This window comes from Amyelois transitella, chromosome 17 (assembly GCF_032362555.1).
Source record: "Amyelois transitella isolate CPQ chromosome 17, ilAmyTran1.1, whole genome shotgun sequence".
Classification (NCBI taxonomy): domain Eukaryota; kingdom Metazoa; phylum Arthropoda; class Insecta; order Lepidoptera; family Pyralidae; genus Amyelois; species Amyelois transitella.
In genome coordinates, this window is record NC_083520.1 from 4,825,728 (window position 1) to 4,846,415 (window position 20,688).

The following is a 20,688-nucleotide window of genomic DNA, read 5'->3' on the forward strand; positions in this document are numbered from 1 at the left end:
TTAATTTTATCTTTTCATCATTTATACATTATCGTTGCTTTGACATTTTGTAGTTATATAAATTAAAAAAATACAGTACCTATATAATATTAGCCATTAGCCGAAAAAGCTTGGGTAACTCACCTATCCACTTTTTATCAATATAAAAAGTGCCATGTTTTTATCGAATATTAGCTCCGTAAATGCCATCTATCAACCCTAAAAACATGAATAGAAAATTTTCGTTCAGTGGAGTGAAAAAATCTGCCGATTCTATCTCAAATGACGTGATCCATCAGGAAGGGGGCATTAACCCCTCGTCCCTCCAATTACCATCTTTAGCTTTCAATTTGCCTCTCTGTGGTTCAATGAAAAAGGACAAGCCGTAAATCTGCAATGTTTACAAGACTGAAAGGCCAAAATGTGGTAGGTAAAACTCGAACGTTTGTAAAAATTTAAATTCAAATAAACATAATTTAAGACAAAAAGTTTAAAAAGCTTTTTTTGCCGAAATCAATTACAAAATGTAACTCTAAATAAATGAGTATGACTACTTTACAATCTACATTTTACTCTATAATTTGGCCAAAGTAAAATTTCTCGGATATCTTATTTGCCGTTTTACAAAAATTTTGCGTTTTCTCCATCTGTCAACAGATGTTAGTAACTGTTATTTTAAATATTATAATATGGCCTGTCATAGTATAATTTACACAATCAAAAAGTAAACGAACAAACGAAGCATTTAAATTAAATTGGCGAAATACATTAATGACTTCCTGGCAACGAAGCCAGGTTCCAAGAGGATGGAGTTGAACGTTCATCACGTTGTCCGATCACGTATGTCCATAGACCAGCAATGAAGATGAATCTAATCGCATTTTGCGATTGTGTCGCATTATATTGTCCATCTATTAAAGATAACATATCCGGGAAATTGAATATATGCATGTGAAATAGAATAAATTGTCATTTAGATGTGCTTTGTTCCCCAAGCCAAGGAGGTAGCCTGAATGAAATTATATTTGGAATGACGCAGTCCTTTTACTTTTTGCATTTTTGTTATGTGTTTTCCTTTTAGGTTAATAAATTGTGTTTTTCTTTACATACATTAGTCACTTTGTGCACAGCAAACGTAAAATACAAATTACCCTTTGAATCAAGCTACTGATTAAATGGTTAAGCTCCAATGCTTGAAAAAAAAAATAATGAGTGAAAGTAGTAGATTTTTTAATCATAATTAAAAAATCTTATATCTCATTATGATTTATGCGAAAGTGGTAATTCTTGCTGATCATCAATCTATTAATTTAATATAAATGCTTACAATACTCTCGTGTAAGTACACTTCTTTCATTAATAACTGGCGAAAACTGTAAACGTTAATAAATAGTTACGAAATATATTATTTAAAACCATAGACTACCCATTTTATGCAATTCATTTTCCGCGGCACGTTTTTAATTAGTCATGTACATTGTAAATTTCATCCGCCATTCTAATTTTGCTCCGTATTCAAACAATAGTATTTTACCCTTCAGTTCTGTTTTATTTGTAAAAAAAAAGGGTCCGAGATAACTAACAAAACAATGTATGTGACTAATCAACATCTCCCATGGTGATTAAAGACCTCATTGTTTTTATTCTAGTTCGCTTGACCCTCGGATATTTATAAGACAATAGGATTGGTACAAAACTCACATCAGTTTCTTTTTAGAAACCCATGAAAGACCTTGGTATATTTAGATTGTTTTATGAATTATTTTTTGATCAAGGCTTTAATGAGTCAGGTGTTTATTATTTCCCAACGGAATGTATAATTTGCAGCTGGACTTTTCCGTGTATATTTATTTTTATCTATTGAGGAAAATTATGTTTGTAGAAGTAAGTACCAGCAATAATTAGGTCAAATAAACAGACAATGTTATGGTCAAACATTTTTTGAATAAATTACCATTTATTATCCCGTTTATCTATGGTATAATTATGATACGTAACGACATAATATACATCACTTTCTTTAGAATATTTGACAATAGTCATTAAAAATAGTATATTTATTTTTAACATATTAGCTACCATAATGTAGGTAGTCTCAATCATAAATGGATGTAATCCAACTTCCGTTTTCTATCGTATTCCATTCCATGAGGTTTATAGCCAAGGCGTGACTGATGGAAATTTTATGGCTATTCTGACAGTCAATATAGACACAGTATGTAATATCGTTACTAATTAGTTCCACTTTCCTGTTAACTTATGCGGTGTTATTGTTTTATGAGTTGTCACTTATTTTTATTATAATAAAAATATATATACATTTATAGTTTTTAATTTTATATTTAACGAGATAGGGAGGAAATAATCGACAGTATTCAGAATTGGTAATGATCCAAACTGGGTGAGATTCCCCTGGTCTATTCCGGACGTAAGATTAGAGTTGCTTCGTTTAAAAAAGCTGTCCCATTTTAGGTTCAAAGTTATAAGACAAACGGTGGATCCGCGATGTGAAAGGCCATTCTTACTATATATATTATCACTAACAGAAGCCTAAAAAATATGTCACCCTTCCAATGTAGACATATTTAAGTATTCTTTTCTCTGTAGCCACTTGTTTTATATTTGATAAGACCTAAACATTTTATAAAACTTTCAATTGTCCACAGGAACACATCAATCTGGTTGGAACAGACGAAGCCCTAGGCCCAGTGGTCATGTCCCTGAAGAATGAACACGTGGCAGGACAGGACCACACGAGGATATTGTTGCGGCTTAAAACTGAGACAATGCACGGACTTATACCCACCACTAGTGAGTTTCTTTTAATATTATGACATATTTATTAATTCATCTTTGGCTCGGTTCCATAAAATTTAAAACTACTTTCCAGGATCAAGCATGGTCCCGTCGAAAATGGCAAAAATGCTGAACGACCAAGTGAACGTGGACAATTTCACCGCGGTGATGAGTCTGAACGCGTCTCAGCAAATCGCGGCATACGACGAACATGTGCTGGTGAACAGTTTCAAGTTCGGAGTCCTGTATCAGAAGTACGGACAGACCACGGAGGAAGAACTGTTTGGGAATAATGAAACGTCGCCAGCGTTCGATGAGTTCTTAGAATTGCTGGGGCAGCGGATCAAGTTGAAAGATCATAAAGGTATGAAAGTTACTGTAAATATATATTATAGAACTTATATTTGTGATGGTTATAACAAAGTGTGTAAATTAATGTTTTGGGAAAGCTCTTTCATATTAATAAGAACAAAATAAAGTCAACAATGTTTCTAGTCTGATGTCAATGTTAATACATCTTGCAAGGTGCTTTTAGATTAACCATTATAGGAAGTATCTGGTTATTTTACGTTACGAGTTGCAGCGGCTTTGCATAGGAATAAATTATTAGATATTATAGAATTATTTCTATAAGGCTTATACTAAACGTTGTTCGACGAGATTGTCTTCATAAAAATATCGTATGATTCAATTTGAGTAGACACTTTCTCAATCGAAGTTATTGTTTTAAGAACACCATTATCTTTGCAGGCTACCGAGGAGGTTTGGACATAATGAACGGTCACACTGGCACCGAAGCGGTGTACGAGCAGCACTACAATAGGGAGATCATGTTCCACGTCGCCCCGCTCCTGCCCCACACGGCTGGAGACGCGCAGCAGTTGCAGAGAAAACGACACGTTGGCAACGATATTGTTGCTATTGTTTTTCAGGTAAGCTTTATATTCTTCTATATTAATTTCCCCTTTTTATTTTTCTTGCCTTGAAGAGATAAGTAGATTGCGAATTTTAAGTTCTCTCCCATCGATTAATTAACAATTTGTATTTTTAATTTCACAGTGCTTTCTGAAATAGTTAGTGATACTTTAAGTGGGGTAGGTAGGTTCCTTCCTGACTTAATATTTTTATTTTTCTTGGGGAGGCTGCTCCCCTCTTTATACAAAAGATGGAAGGCTATTCTGACTGCTTAGATTATTCATTCAATCTTATCGATTTTTTAATTGTAACACATCTCGTATGAGTACAGTGGATCACATCAAAAGTTATCACCTTTTCATCGTAGTTGTATTAGAATTGGTATAGTTTTCTATGTGTTCCACTCCGCTTTGATCCTCCTGCTCCCTGAACATAATGAATAAAAGTCATAACGATACTTAATATAATACCGTTATCTTCCAGGAAAAGCCCACCCCTTTCACCCCGGATATGATCGCGTCGCATTTCCTGCACGCTTTCATCGTTGTCACACCTATTGAGACGGCCGGCGGGGAGACCAGGTGAATGCCGCTTTATAGTTTTTGAAGTGCTTCCTTTAGTTTTTTTATTCAACACTTTCTCTTGCTAAAGAATTTTATGTTTAAGTCTTGACCTGTAAGTCCAGGACATAGACTGTACTGTACTATCACCCGCTGCTCTGTGTTGGTGAAGAACATTACGTTTCTCTTAATTAAGTCAAGACTTAAAGTTTACTATACTACCCCAAAATCAGGCTTGTGCTGCTCCCACGCTTTTACATACAGCGCATCCTTTTTTTACTCCCTACAAAATATTTATACCGTCCTTTTAGTTCAGTGGTACTTTTCCATTCAATAATAAAGTGTACTTTATATTTAGTACAGTTCCATGGTAACAAACAAGCTATGTAGTATATTCATGCAATTACTGGCTTTTTAATCGTAGTTACCTACTTATCACTACTACCACACAGAACTTAATACTTATGTCGTCAATTTTACAATGTTATCTTTTAAGGTATACTTAAAACTTGTTACCTTATTAAAACTTTTTGTAAGAAGTTAATGCTCAATTCTAAAGCAAGAGGAATATCTTTTCACAGACTATTTCTATTCATAGCGTCTCGCTTAAAATTAGTTTTACTATTTTTAATTTCACAGTTTGTCTGTCCATAGCTAACAAGTGACTTGTTTAACATAAAGTTTATGTTACTTCGCGACGTAATTTGCATGAAGAAAATGTCTTGGGAACAGAATGGAGTTTTCTTCGCAATTTATATGCAAATGAAACGGCACAATTATAAGGTTTTTGTAGTCGTTTCTGCTAGATACCCGTTTTCTTAAGTATCGAAAGTTAACTAATAAACATAATAAGCAACCGTACGACATTACATTTTTATCACAATAACAAGTTTTATTGATTTTTAATTCTTTAGGCAGAACAATATATATTGAAGTTTTTAAACTTATCAAGGTTTAACAACCGCTTTATATTAGTCAGGGTGGAGGTTTTGGGAAACTTGTACGTCCAGTAGTGAGTTGAGATGATACTGCTGAAATAAAAATCGGTCTACGCTTTATGTATATCAGAAGTCTCCCTCCATTTCATTCTCTGATAAGAAACTTTATAACTTCTTTTGTTTCAAGTTGATTCAAGTGTTAAGCTATAACACTCATGTTTTTCATTCAACGTGTATAGTAACTTCTTAAAACAATTTTCAGGTACAAAGTGGCCGTCACCGCACGAGTAGACGTACCATTCTTCGGGCCGACTCTCCCTCAACCGCCAATCTTCCGCAAAGGTCGTGAACTGAAAGAATTCCTCCTTACCAAGTTGATCAATGCCGAGAACGCGTGCTACAAAGCTGAGAAATTCGCTCAATTGGAACTACGAACGCGGGCATCGTTGCTGCAAAACTTGGCAGAAGAATTGAAGAATAAGACGAATGAGTTCCTTGGTACAGGGGTGAGGATAGAAACGGGGGCGGTTTCGCCTCAGCCGGAATTGACGCCTAAGCAAGACGGACCAGGCGCGAGGTTCATCGATACAGTCAAGAAGGCGCTTATTTCTAAAGTCAGGTTGGTATTTCAACTTATTATATTTAATGGAAAATATGGCTTAGGTATACACGATATTTTTTTTATTTATTTTTTTACCCATTGGATATTACTTAGGCCTAGTTAAAGAATCCTGTTAACCTAAAAAAAAAAAAGAAAAAAAAGCACTACTCCTAAACTTAATGTGTGTGTGTGAGTGTGTGTGTGTGTGCGGGTGTGTGTGTGTGTGAGAGATGGTTATTACTGATGGCATAGCTTTAAATTTTTTTTTTCAATTGGTTATGGCAATATATCAGGAGCTTATATCCATTCATTTATATTATCTTAAATCGCTGAAAAGATAAATGTTCTTATTATTACAAACTTCATTAAAATATTCTTTTTCTCTAGTTCTAGATCTCCGAGTGTAGACACGAATCTCTCTGGCGACAGCAATAAGGTGTCTTTCAACAAAAACAAAATGCCGCCCCATGAGACACACACTCCCAATGTAAGTATAAATAGTATAGATAGCTAGATAAATCAGCAGCTTTTTGTGCTGTTAAATTCTAAATAAATACTTCTTCTTTTATACCACACATCTTAGACTACGGTGTTGCACATTCACGTTCAGACTTTATAAAGCTTTTATTTTACAAAGTTGACTAAACTTCGAGTTAAACATATTCACTTCAAAATAACAAAATGAAATCAAATATTTATTTCCAGAGCGGGCGCTCCAAATCATCAATCGCGTCATCATCAGCGAGCGCGGTTTCAGTACGATCCGCGGGAGGTTCCGGCGAGTCCTCCCCGGACGTGACGTCACGCGCCGCCGCTCCCCGCCCGCCGCTAGACCACAGCGACGACTCCAGCTTGAACTCCGTCGACTTGGACCCGCTTGGTAAGATATTGTAAAAAAAATCTTGAACTCGCGATTTCATGTCCACGTAAAATATATTTACATTCGTCTTAGACCCGTGTCGAGTGTCAAATTAACCCGCGATTTTTGCACGTTAAATGTGTTCTCGCGTTAAAATAATGTTCGGGTCGACTTCAAACCGCTTGGTAAGATGATAAAGAGATTAATCCCGCGATTTAGTACGCTAAAAATATCGTTATACCTCGTTCCCTTGGACTTTCTCTCTTAGTAGACTAAGTGCATAAGTGCCGTTAAAGAAATTCATAGACGGTGTGTTGAAACAAATCCCTTCAGACATCATTGTAGAAATCGAGATTGTCATAATTCTTATTAGTGTTAGACAAATTATACATTTCTTTTGCTAGAGTCATCAGTTAGATTTGTGACATTTCCTTGGTAGTTGACATCATATTGAGGATTTCAATTGGAATTTTTATTTCCCATTAGACGACAAGGATTGGCTGAGTTGTGGTAAAAGTGTGACAGGTTAGTCCTGTAGATAGTGTGTCTACTGTAGCCATAGACATATGTACAAAGTTATAGACCATTTTCATTTTTTAAGCATGATCATTAAAGTAGGTATGTATTATTGTACCATATTATTTCTTGGACTTTTACAAATGCATGTTTGTCCAATACTTATTAACTTCTTATACAAAACTTAAAAAAGTACATAGTAAATAGAGCCATAGGCTATTAAGTCAAATAATATTTAAAAAATTGTTGTTCTATTATTTTTTTGTTGTGAGCTCAGGATTGAGAGTCAATATTCTAATAAATCAGTCATATGACCCTTGAACGAAAGTCATTTTAAGTGAAGGTTAAAAAATTGAAGAAAAATATTAACTATCGACAGCATAAAACTTTCATGAATTTATGCGCTGTGATTGGTTAATCCACAATGATACGTGAGAACCATGAACCAATATGGGTTAGGTTTCTCTTCAACTGTTGCAGAGGTCATACGCTTCTTGTTAATCTGACTAACTAGTAATTCGTTTCGCACCCCAGACTCCTGTCCAGAAATGGGAGGATGTAACCGTGACTTAAGGAGAAAGTAGAAATACTTGGGAACAATTTTAAGCAATAATAAATTAACTACAGGTGCAGTATACGTAGACAGCGACACTGGTTTGGAGTCTATGTCGTCGGCGGAGGCGGGCGCGGCCAACACGCGCGGCGAGCCGATGGCCGCGCCCAGAGCTGACGCCGAGCAGCTGAGGCAAGAAGTCTGCCGGCTCAAGAACGATAAACTGGACCTGCTTAAACAGAATATTGTAAGCGTTTTTATATTATACAGGTCGAAAGGTACATGAGTTGAGTAAGTAGTTCGTTGTGAAGTAGTAAATTTAGAATTTTGATGATGAACAAAACTTTGTTGATAAAATTATTTTGAACAAAGTAATCGGTTATTCAAATGGAGATGCTTTTTTTCCAATTCCCAAAAACAACCGGTAAGCTTGTACAAATTTATACATCTCAAACAATTAGATGGTCAACCCACTATGACCAATTTAGTAGAACAACAAATACTTCATGAATATATTTTACTTAACTGCCACTTTATCATTCACTTTGAATGCACTTGATTACCACTACCACCAACTTTCTTTAGAGTTTGTGGCTTAAAATGCATATAATTAATTAAAGTGAAGTCACTATGGATTTTTACTTTAACATACTTTTCTCCCTTTTCAGACATGGCAAAATGAGATCAAATGCCTGCGTGAGAGGGAGATGACTCTACAAGCCGAGCTTGCCGCTACCGCTCGCGAAGTCCGAAGACTTAGGGAACAACAGGCCGCCGGGACCATCATCCCTAATCCTTCTACACACGACTCCAACGCTTAGACTGCATCGACATTCTTGGTATTCAATAATAACCTTTATTGCATTTCAATAAAGCATAGCCACTTAAAAATAATCAACACGATTCCTTTTTTATTTGGCGGCGAAAGATCTGAAAAATCTCAAAGAAACAAAAAGATAATATCTTTTCTATTAAGTAAAAATGAGACGAAAAGATGGCACTGACTGAAGAAGTAAGAATAAGATGTGCTGGGATTTATTTTGATTTCGGTCTACATTAAAATAGAACGTTTAACTTTAGTTAAGATCAGTTGATGTTCTATAGTATAAACTCGATGTTGAATTATAATAATAAGTTCATTAATCGCTTGGCTGAAAAACGAATGTTTTTAGTTTTTTAGTAACGCACCTTAGGACGAACTTTCTATGATTAGTTCAAAGTAGTTACATGTGCAAATGTTTGTGCAATATTTCCTTTTCACTGCAAGATGATATATCTATATTATTTCATCTGAATATTTATCTTCCTAGATATTAATAGATAAATCCATTGAGCTATAATTTTACGGACTCTACTGTGCTTACCAAACATTGGTACAATGAGCAAATTGTGGAAGGTAAATCTATTAGTTTCAAAATAACAGAACTTATTAAAAAAAATGTGTTCATCATTATATTTTATTCATTAATTTAAATATATTTTATTACTATATGTAACGTAACATCTTTAGTTTAAGTCAAGTGGATTTATCTATAGCCTATATGTATATTTACCAGACTGTCCCAGTTCATATTTCATAAGTCAAAGCTTGACTGACATTTTGTAACACTAAAGTAATAGAAAAACGAATTTCTATTTAGCTAATTAGAGAGAATATAATTCGAATCTTTTTATATGTCGTTATACCAAAACTGATTTGTATATGTCTACTATGAGCTAAATGCTTTGTAAATGTTGTGATATTGTAGACATAACACTTCATAAACCTTTACATATATTGCAGTAAATAAGTATTTATGATAACTTTATATAGCGTATTGTATATGTATAGTAACTGCCAAGTTAGATGAAAATATAAAAGTCTTTTCCCTTTCGCTCACGCCAGTTTTGTAATGCTATCTTGCTCGCACTTTGTAATCCTATCTAAAATAGTACCAAACAACAAAGAGTAACAGAGATAAATAACATATTATTTGCTATTGATATCTCGCCTGGCAGTTACATACTAAGTTGAAACTATTGTAATGTTAGTAAAATCTTGTACGCGCAAAATAATTATTTACCTAAAATAGATGATTTATACTTATATAACATTATTTTTACTCCAAATTATGTGTAACATAAATATGTGCACGCCGAACTTACATCACAAAAAATTGATTGCCTTTTGATTATTTCTAAAGTGACTTATCATTGGTACTTCTTTTGATTCAAAGATTATATAATTCGATAGATAATTGCTTTCGCGTGGTTAGTATCTACCTATTGCAATTTGTCTAATATCGTGTTATAATTTGACGATAAAAAATATTTGTTGTATCTTAGAAAAGAACTTAAATATTATGCAAATGTGTAAAAAAAGAAAAAAAATTGTAATCACAAATGATATGTATTTGAAATTTTAAACATGGAAATTAGGATTTAGTATGAAACGGTACCTATTAAATAAGCCTTGATTATTTAGGGAGCCTATAACTATGTGGTGCATTAGATGATTATTATATCCTGATACTATGTTGCATAGTCGAATATGTATAAAAAATACCCAGTTCATTTATGTATAGTATAGTTTTTGCACCGTGCAATTTTCTCTTCAAATCAATGACCAATAACAAATGTTCTCTTTTTAGACTGGCAATTCGCTTGTATGTTTGTTTACGATTTAATAACAGTAAAAAATATTCAAAATTGATAATAATACATATTTATACTTAGTTTATTTGAAGGTTTTAAGAAAACGTCAAAAAGTAAAAAGTTGTTAAAAAGTAATTCTTAATCGGTAGATGTTTTGGAAATGATATTTCGACTTTCATAAGTACATTAAAGCAAAATTAAAAGAACTATCAAACTATCAAAAAACTACAGATTCCGAAAATCACATGTACATGTTATAACCATTATTGTATTGCAGTTTAACCTACAACAATCAACTAATCGTAAACAAATTTACCAGTAACATTCCTGTCTTATAAATATTTAAGTTCGCCAGTTGCTGTAAATATAACTTTACTGGTAGTAGGGTATTAATTAAACAGTATTTTTTTCTTAATTTATGCTTGATTTAAGTCTCGTTCGTCGAGTGTCTTTGAGTTTTAATGTTATGTTGTTTATAATTAATATTTTATACCAAAGTTAACATTCCCCACTAAATAGTATAGTTTATTATTATTTCAGTAAAGATGAACCAGTATTTTCAACGCTGTTCAGGTTGAAAATCTTTAAAAGGTCTGTTGGACTTCAAAGTTTAATTATCCTACCAAATCCAGTCTTCATTGGCCAGAATTAAATTAAAAAAAAAGATTATTGTTTTAATAACAATAGTAATAATTAACAAATATGAAGAATAATTTGACTTCCTATGTAAAGAGGCTAAAATACAGTTTCAGGTATACTCCCAAATTGTTATAAGGAACAACATTTGATTCTGGTTATATTTTCAACCTGAATAGAACTAGATGGAGCACTCTAACACCTTATCTAAGTTTACATTTAGTTCTTACATTAAATGTAATAATTTGGATTTTGTTCAACTGTTATTTTAACTAACTGTTGATTGTCGTCACTTAGACTTAAACCAAATATTGCGAGCGCGGAGCGTTAGAAGAAATAGTTTAAAATTTTAAGAGATCCTATTGAAATATATGAATAGTTAATACTAAATACAGTGTTGTTTTATTGCAAACAGTAATCTGTATTTCCATATTGGAAAAACCATTTGTAAAGCGAAAGTGTATGTCTGTTTGTAACGCTTTTACGAAATTTCTCGTTCTCATTTAACGCAGGCTGCGAGAAAAATTGCAGTGTAAATATCACTGCGATATTTCTTCATATCTTTGTCTAGATTATACCAATGAATGAAAACAGGTTGACTAAGCAGATATACAAGGAGAGTGTGGAGGGAAAGGTCGGAGTTGGAAGACGAACGAATCTTGATCAAATTAAGGACGTCCTGGTAAATGGTCAGGTCAAAAGTACCCGAAACCGCCGAGCTTGCATGAAGAGAGTTATAAATGTGGATGAAGCGAAGGAAGTATGCAGAGATCGTGGAAAGAGGTAGTCTCTGCCTACCCCTCCGGGAAAGGCGTGATTTTGTGTATGTATGTATGTATTATACCAATTGATCAAGTACATACCAATCTCAGTAGCATCAGTGAATAACCTCTTTACTGAAATACGAACGCGGACTTGACGACTGCGGTACGTACGACGCGGTTAAATATTTCTTTCTGTGGTTCTCTTATTAATTGTTTTATTATCTGAGAGAAAAGTAAAAAATATGGAGAAGATTAATTTTCTTCATAATCGTTACATTCTTGACAGAGTGATCGTGGTCGTCATGTAGTCGCGGAAATGCAGAGGGCAGAAGAAACACTGTACCACGATGCTTCGCCATTTTTCTCTGGTCGAAGTCATCCTACTGCACTTGTATATGGACTGGAATAGACTTATTTGGTCGGTTTAACGCGTAGGTGACTTCCAGCGCGGTCTTTATAAATACGCAGTATTTACCGACATCTAGTGGGTATACTTTGTTTTAAGAAAGAAATTTAGCAGTATGCCAGTCTGTTCACTTTATGCCGTTACGACTTATAATAATTTTCAATATACTGACTAGATGGCGCTTTTTGATCTAGCCATAATAAGAACCTTCTTTTTTGATTAAAATGCGGTTATAGATGGCGCTAAGCTCATAGATTTACATGTTATTGCCCTATGAAGAAGAAGAGTGTTATAAGTTTGAATGTTGTGATGCCGAAAATACAAAACAATATCACGTCTTGCGGAAGCGTGCATGTTATCTAGGTCTGAAGATGCCTAAATCGGAACCTAATAGCGCTGGAGGGTGAAACAAGGAACATGAATGGGCGGGCGGAATGAGAAGGGGATAAAAGTAAGATCCCCGATTCTTTATAATATTTTAATGGATTGATTTTAACAATAAAAGTTTGATCAGAACACACGGTATTTTTTTCTCATATTTTGACGTCTTACAGGATAACTGGACTTCCATTTTTAATTATCTTCATCAGTCCCACCTTTATCCTACGTCACTATAGAAGAGAATTCGTTATAACGTGTTAAAATATAACATCATCATTTTGATAGATAACCTTCGTGGTGGAAAAAATATTGTGAGCACGCCAGTGAGTGCACGCTACGAAATATTTTCGTAGAGGTCGCTACGAACATCTACAGATAATTTGTAGAGACTCTACGAGTATATAGCTTCGAAAAGGATATTTGATAGGGTTTGAGTCACAATCTATTTGTATTTCTTATAAACTAAAAGTAACTTTGAGTTAGTGTCCCATAATGACGAACTTAATTCGATGGTGTCTCATTCAGTGAAAATTATTTCTGATTATCTACTTTCTAATAATATTCATTAATGAAAATAGGATACGACATTCAAAAGTAGTAAGTACATAAGTATAGGTTAAATCATGGATATATAAAAAAAATACTCTTTCAATTGGCGGAAAGAATTTAATATTCCGATTTCTTTAGTAAACTTATATATTATACTACTATCAATAACTACCCCAAATAACGTGTCTGTGATTTTCAGATCAATTATCTGCAAACCACAGACGAATCCCATTTTGCGGTAATGACCTCAATCTCGATGGTCATTAGAGACCTGCTTTGTGTCAAGTGAGAGTCGTTTCCAAAGGGCATGTGTCTATTAGCGTTTGGGATAAGCTGGGAAATTATATCAGCATGTTCACAATAAGATAACATACATACCTTTTGTCACATCTATATCTTTTACGGGGTAGACAGTGCCAACAGTCTGAACACACTGAAAGACGACATTCATAATTGAGTTTAACCCTGCAGTGGTCGCGCGGACTACATATGTAGTCCACTGATACAAAATCAGGTTTATTTCTTAAACGCTACACGTTAGGTTCTTGTGCCGCTAGGTACTTTCAAATGACTAATCGCGGAACGTTCTCAGTGCAGCACGAGCGCCGGTCACACGCGGATGTAGCAATACTAGCTCCGCAAAGTTCCTGGACTACACACGTAGTCCGTGCGACCAATTACGTAAGTATTTTTTCAGTTCATATTTTTTTGTTTTAATTTATTTTATGTATAAATTGATGTAAATATATAATATAAATATTTTTGATTTATGTTATTTTACTATAAATTAATTTAACATTATATTTTTAGGATAAAAATGGATTATCGACAAGCTGCACAAATAGAGGCGTGGTTGAGAGAAGTTGATGCCGACATCGACAATTATCAAGCTGAGTCTAGCTCGGACGAGGAAGTAGATCAGAGCAGGAACAAGATATTAGAGGAGAAGGGTCGGGTGAAAGCTCTGAAGATGAGGAACCACCTCAGCAAAGACGATGGCGTAATGAATATTACACAGGAGTTGATTACACAGTGTGGTCTAAAACACTTCCTCAAAACAGAGTAAAAACCCGGAGGCAACATAGTGTTTTTTGTTGATAAAATGTTCTTTGTATGACGTTTCGAGAAACTCTAGAAGATGGCCTCTAACGGTGTTCTTCAATTTACTAAATTTGAGTGCACCAAATGCATTATGTATTTACACAGCAAATAAAAATTATAAAAATATATGCCGTCGGGACTTCCTGATCGACTTATCTTTGGGTTGGATGAAACCATTGGCTCAAAAAAGAATAGACTCAAAATCGTTGCCGAGGTCTTTGACAATAAAAATGAAAGATTTTCTAGGTATTACGGACCAAAAAAGATAAGCACCAGCTTCAGAGGCGACGTCGAGCAATGTAGGCGCCATTGCCACGACTATAGAAGAGCTCGCAATAAAAATACTTGAAAGTCGTGCACTGCCTGCAAGAAGTTTATTTGTTGAGATCATTCCAAGATTATGTGTCTTTCCTGTGTAGAAAATGCTATGAATGATTAATTTTAATTATTATATTTAAATGTGATCTCAATCAATCCAAGCTGTGATTATTGTGCCAATTTAGATAAGTATTTTTGTTTCTGTTTAATTAATATAAAAAAGAGTTGACATCTAAGTTTTTTTTTAATTTTATATAGTTAAGAAAACTATACTGATTATAATTCCATAAGTAAAATAAATAAATTATATAAAAAAACAAAAGTTATTTCTTTTTAAAATGGACTACGTATGTAGTCCGCGCGACCACTCTTGTCTCGATTAGGTGCGCGACCACTGCAGGGTTAAACAACTTTGATATTCATCAATTAATTATTTTGTTATTTTGATTTTCAATACAATAATGATGTGTGGCCGTGTGGTTCCCGGCACCAATGAAAAAAAGAATAGGACCACTCCATCTCTTTCCCATGTATGTCGTAAAAGGCGACTAAGGGATAGGCTTACAATCTAGGCTATAGGCTTTTTTTTAGGCGATGGGCTAGCAACCTGTCACTATTTGAATCTCAATTCTATCATAAAGCCAAATAGCTAAACGTGGCCATTCAGTCTTTTCAAGACTGTTGGCTCTGTCTACCCCGCAAGGGATATAGACGTGACAATATGTATGTATGTGTATACAATAATGAAACTGATTCGAAAATGATTTTTAAATACTTATTACGAAATAAGATATTAAAGCGAAAGTAAGTTGGTTTTTTTTGTTTGTTTTCTTGTCACTAGGAGATGGACATAGACATATAGGTATTTTTATTACGATAAAAACTATTGTTGCATATTGCAAAGAACCTGTATTCTTTTGTAGGTAGTGCTTAATTCGCGCAGGTTAAGCTGCGGGTAAAAGCTAATAAATTATACAGCTTAAGAAAAATAATAGATTTAAGAATCTTCTTTTAGGCGACGGGCTACCAACCTGTCACTATTTGAATCTCAATTCTATCATTAAGCTAGACACCTGAACTTGGTCTTCCAATCGTTTCGAAATTGTTAACTCTGCGTACAACTCAAGAAAAAATTCGTAATTATGTGTATTTATGTATTCTTGTGTATATGTATATAAAATACATATCATAATCATAAAATCTTATATATATTATACCCAATGATTAATTCATAACATAAGTAAATCTTTTAAAATTCTTATATTATTTTTGGTTGAGATAGCTAGATCAGAACTTCCACTTGATCAAAAGGAAAACCTTTTACCCTGACACCAAACAGGTGTAGAGTGGGACCTAATCCGCATTGAAAGCCTCGCTTCACTGATATGGGAGTTCTCTTGGGAACACGTGAAAGTCGAGTATGCTTATCATTACACCCTCTCTCCTCTTCAGAGGAATGAAATGAATACGTCCTTTTTATCAGAAATTAGAGGCCTGTTTTTATTTATCACTGCCTTTTTGAAACAATACTGTAAGAGCTGAAATACTTTAATTATTTAATACACCATATAGATGTTGATATATTTTTCACTTTTGTTTTAGTTTACTTTTTCAGTCAAAAGTGTAGATGGTACAATTTTACTGCTATCGTTAAATTTCAAAGTTTTCCGCATGTAAATTTTTTGCGTATTAAAAAAAGGTTTCGTAAAAATGTTCAGTTACTAAACTAAGCCTAATCTTCAGTAAAGAAAATTCTAAAGGTTTTCTTTACTGAAATACCGATAGTTTATTGATGTGAAATAATGAAAAAGCTTTGCAGGCAAATTAATACCCGGCGAAGTTTTCGCTTACATTATTTGTGCCTTGTTAAGAAATTATGTTCTTCGCTATTATTACCGTAATAACAAAGACCAGACCTTTTTTGTCGTCTTATATACTTAAAAATGAATTTAATAAATATAGCCAAGAAAAGAGTAGGTAATCGTTATTATTTTTTAAATAATCATCAAAATTGTACACTCTGCCCCTTAATCTAGACAATACGATATTTTAATACCATGATAAATGGAATAACAACATCATGATATTTTTTTACATAATAAAATTGAAAATTATCTTGCGTAGGTAAAATACACATAATATGTCTGCAAATTTGTATGAAAATACTTAAATGTGTTAATATATACATTGTAAAAGAACTACAATATTTCATTCTCATAAAAAATACAAACATATTCAAAAAAGTTTCATTTATAAATCTTAACTTCAAAAGGCAAATGGCAAATAAAAGGGAAGAAAGAGGAAAAAGGGTATTGAATGTTTTTTGCGCGGAAAAGCTGAAACAATTTAGGCGTTTAGTAGTTTTTCTTCGGTGCAAAATATTGCTTCAGATGAAATAGGAACAATTTTGCGTTTGTGTTATACTTTCAGCTTTCAGGATCATAGATATTATTAACTAATATTTAGCACAATGTTTCAACTGTACAGACATTTAATGCGACGTATGCCAAAGTAATAGTTATTTAGTTATTTTTAGTTCCGATGCAAATAAGGTTACAAATTAGTGAAATACTTTAATTATTCTCTCTCTATCCCAGCATGTTAAGGCATTGATACACAAGAATTTTTGACCATACCTACTGAATATTTTGAGGGGTAGACTTATAAACTTGAGATTCTTCTTTTGGGCGATGGGTTAGGTAATGGGTTGGGGATGGTCTAATAGTAACAGGTTGTCGCTTTTAGAATCTCATTCTATCATTAAGCCAAACATCGCCTATCAGTCTTTCAAGACTGCTGGCTCTGTCTACCCCGCAAGGGATATAGACGTGACTATATGTATCTACGTATGTAGGTACATACTGAATATCTTTACCCAAAATGCACTTATAAGCATACTTAAATTTTCCACTTAAGGTCTGGAGCATTTCGTGAATTCAATTTGCTTTGAACTTTCAACTAGTAACTTTAGACAAAACAGTAGTTGTTCCCTCTTGACGATGCCGAGAGTGCGAAATCGTGTTTTGTACAAATTAATTTAAGAAACACGGAAAGTAACAAAGTTATTTTGCAGTTTAAAATAAAACAATAGGAAAAATAACAATACTGCATTTTGATATTGTTGTAGAATGTTCTTATTTTAAATTAAATCTTACGTATGTATGTATGTGCTTTTTGCTCATTTTAGTTTGCACTCATATATAATTTCAATAACCTTCTAACAATAACAAAATGTTATATTTAATAAACCAAATTCAGAAAACAGCTCTTTGTCTCAAACGTAAGATTCTTTTAGATCTACGAAGAAACTTTTTCCTCAACCTAACCTCAAATTTCTTAAAGTTGCAGTAACAAATGATCGAAGTTTAAATGACTTTATTCTTGCGGTAATTTCCTTACTAAGGTTAGCAGGTGTATGCTATTTACATACCCTCTCCTACGCTCTTTAACAGGATGCTCCTAACAGGCTTTAGACATAGCGAAATTGCCTATAGCACGGAACTAATATATTCTAGTTTCCTATGAGATTTTGACTCAAAATGTTCGAATTCGTCCTTTTTGAATGGATTATGAATGATTATGAATGATGAATCTACTCGTATTGAATGGATTACAAAATACAATCTATTCAAAAAGTAGAAGTAGTTGTGAGTTTTACTTATTTTGATGAAATTTGTTATGCATATACCTACCCAAGCTAAATTATGGGACCCTTTTTTTGGATACTGAAACGAGGCCTAGTGACGTAGTGGACTTATAAATTGTTAAGCTTGCATAAAGTTATTTTCGACGGTGCAAATATTGTAAGGATCATTGCAAGTGGAAACCAAAAATCCTATGGTATCATAATATTTATGAACTTACAACCATACATACATACATAATCATATCTATTATCCCTTGCGGGGTAGACAGAGCCAACAGTCTTGAAAAGACTGAGAGGCCACGTTCAACTGTTTGACTTAATGATAGATTTTAGATTCAAATTGTGGCAGGTCCTATATAATTCTTTATATTATTTATGTGATGAAGGTTAATAAAAAAGGACTAGTAAAAAAAATATGATGGGATTTATCGCCACTTATTAAAACCAAACGTGACATCACAAAGTTACACCAGACGAAAATGATCGTCAGCAAAATAATAAAAACTTGTGACCTGCGTAGATTCACCGTCAGATTTGTTCTCATTACTGTGAAACGTGGTCATTACGTGATTGTAACATACCACATAACTCTTTTGTGACGTCCTCACTTATGTTACATATACGTTTTATTTGTTTACGTGGATTTTGATTTTGATAAAAATGTACACGGTCGAAACCGCAGGGTAAGACTATATCATATAAAACTGTGATATAACTGAGAAGTTTGTCATTTGGTTTTTTAAGATATTTTTCACAAGTTTATTTTCAACGTGTCAAGTTTATTTAAGTTTACAAAGGGTTAAATAAATTTAACACTGTTGAAAGCTTCAGCATAATAAACAAGATGTTGTTTCATTCCTTTTCACGAAAAACAGCAAAGTCGTAACGTTTAATTAACTCTCTTTCCAAATGGCAAAAGTTTTTGGGACAAAATATGAATAACACTGGGCTTTTATCAAGAATAAATTTTATCTTTATTTTGTGAAAATAAACCCAATTTTATTCAGATATAGAAAAGCTAGCTGCTTTCATTATTTTGTAGGTGTACTAATGGTACCAGAATTCATATTAAAACATGGTCTACAATGTTTTTTTTTTTTTAATTATGTATGACAAATATCTTAAACTATTCTACTTATTAATTTATTTACATTCAGTATTAAGTTAGCGAAACATATAAATATTATAATTTGTAATAACGTCAAACTTAAAATCTCAACAATCAGTCTGTTGCATTAAAAACAATAATAAAAATATGTTCAAGATATAAAAAAGAAGTATAAGACAAAGGACGACATGTCCTTTCTCTTCATTTACTATGATCATTTATAAACACATTAATTCTTGATTTTTTTTCTGGTAACTGAATAAAAATTGCGGTATCTAATAGAAATCGCAAATCTAATAAGAAAAGTCTAACCCAAATCTAATTCCAATTACAACTTTGTCAATCTTAGCCAGCACCCCAGGGTGCAATTTACCAGAATCACTGTTAAAACGTGAATTCTAGTTAATTAAACTCCTTCTCAGAATAGTATACATTCTAACAGCGTACTACTGTAATTATTACATAGCTTAGCTTAACATTTTGACCGGCCAGGAATAGGAAACGCCCCATTAAATTCATTGAATTAATGGCGTCGTTCTTGATTGAAAAATATTTTGCTTAACAATTTGTTACATTTTAATTAAAATTTACTAGCAAAGAATTTTTCTGTAGGCACTGAAATAAAAACATGAAGAAAAGTTCTTAGTGTAAGTTTAAATTCTTAACAAGACTCCGTGGGCCCAAAAATAATTTCCTGCACTACAAAGACTCAAATGGTTGCATTGATACGTTAGTCAATCAGTTAGTAACTATTATAGATAGAAGGTAATAAACGCGCCAAAAACTAACGCTGTCTCCTTTCGCGTTCCCGTTTGACATAAAAAAGGGAAACAGCGATAGTTATTCGCGTGAAATAAACGACAACGTGCGTGCCATTCTACAGGGGCTGGAATATTTAAAGGTTTAAAGAAAGTAAACACAATGTCTATGATACCAGCTTTTGATGGCACGTGTGTGTCTGGTAATGCCTTGCTAGCATCAGTTAATCTTGTTTTATGGAATATGAATATTGAACTGAATCAAATTCTGTCTTTAACGTACCTAGTATTAAAAATTAACTTGATGTTTAAGGAACTTGAAGAATCAATTAGTTTACAAAAAGTTTAAGTTATTATTATTTCACTTCACTCATTGTGCGGTCTAACATAACGAAGTTTCATTTAGAAAATGTGTTAATAATTAAACATCAGCTTCTGCGAAATGGGAAGAGAAATTTAATTTAAACTGTTAGAATCCAATCCTCAGTTGGATATTAAACCACATTTCATTATTTACAGGATTGTAATTGAAAACTGATATAGACGTAAGTACTTGGGTACTTTAATTAAGTTTGAAGTTATATTTGAATTTTGAGGAATTTCAAACAATAATTACAAATCTTAAAAAAATATGCTATTTACAAAAACAATCAGAGTCAAATCAGAATCT

At 33.3% G+C, this 20,688-nt stretch overlaps 1 protein-coding gene across 7 annotated transcripts in view; it reads left to right on the forward strand.

Annotated features, from left to right (window-relative positions):
• The window catches only part of LOC106143348 (rap1 GTPase-activating protein 1), a 241,744-nt gene extending 230,365 nt beyond the window's left edge, over window positions 1-11,379 (forward strand). For all 7 annotated transcript variants that reach the window (XM_060948791.1, XM_060948789.1, XM_060948792.1 and 4 more), the window contains 9 exons: window positions 2,646-2,790; window positions 2,870-3,139; window positions 3,526-3,707; window positions 4,174-4,271; window positions 5,451-5,807; window positions 6,177-6,276; window positions 6,495-6,669; window positions 7,792-7,964; window positions 8,386-11,379. In XM_060948791.1, the coding sequence (XP_060804774.1) occupies window positions 2,646-2,790; window positions 2,870-3,139; window positions 3,526-3,707; window positions 4,174-4,271; window positions 5,451-5,807; window positions 6,177-6,276; window positions 6,495-6,669; window positions 7,792-7,964; window positions 8,386-8,538 (1,653 nt within the window). In that variant the 3' untranslated portion in view covers window positions 8,539-11,379. The remainder of the gene's footprint in view (window positions 1-2,645; window positions 2,791-2,869; window positions 3,140-3,525; window positions 3,708-4,173; window positions 4,272-5,450; window positions 5,808-6,176; window positions 6,277-6,494; window positions 6,670-7,791; window positions 7,965-8,385) is intronic.
• Window positions 11,380-20,688: the final 9,309 nt, after the last annotated feature.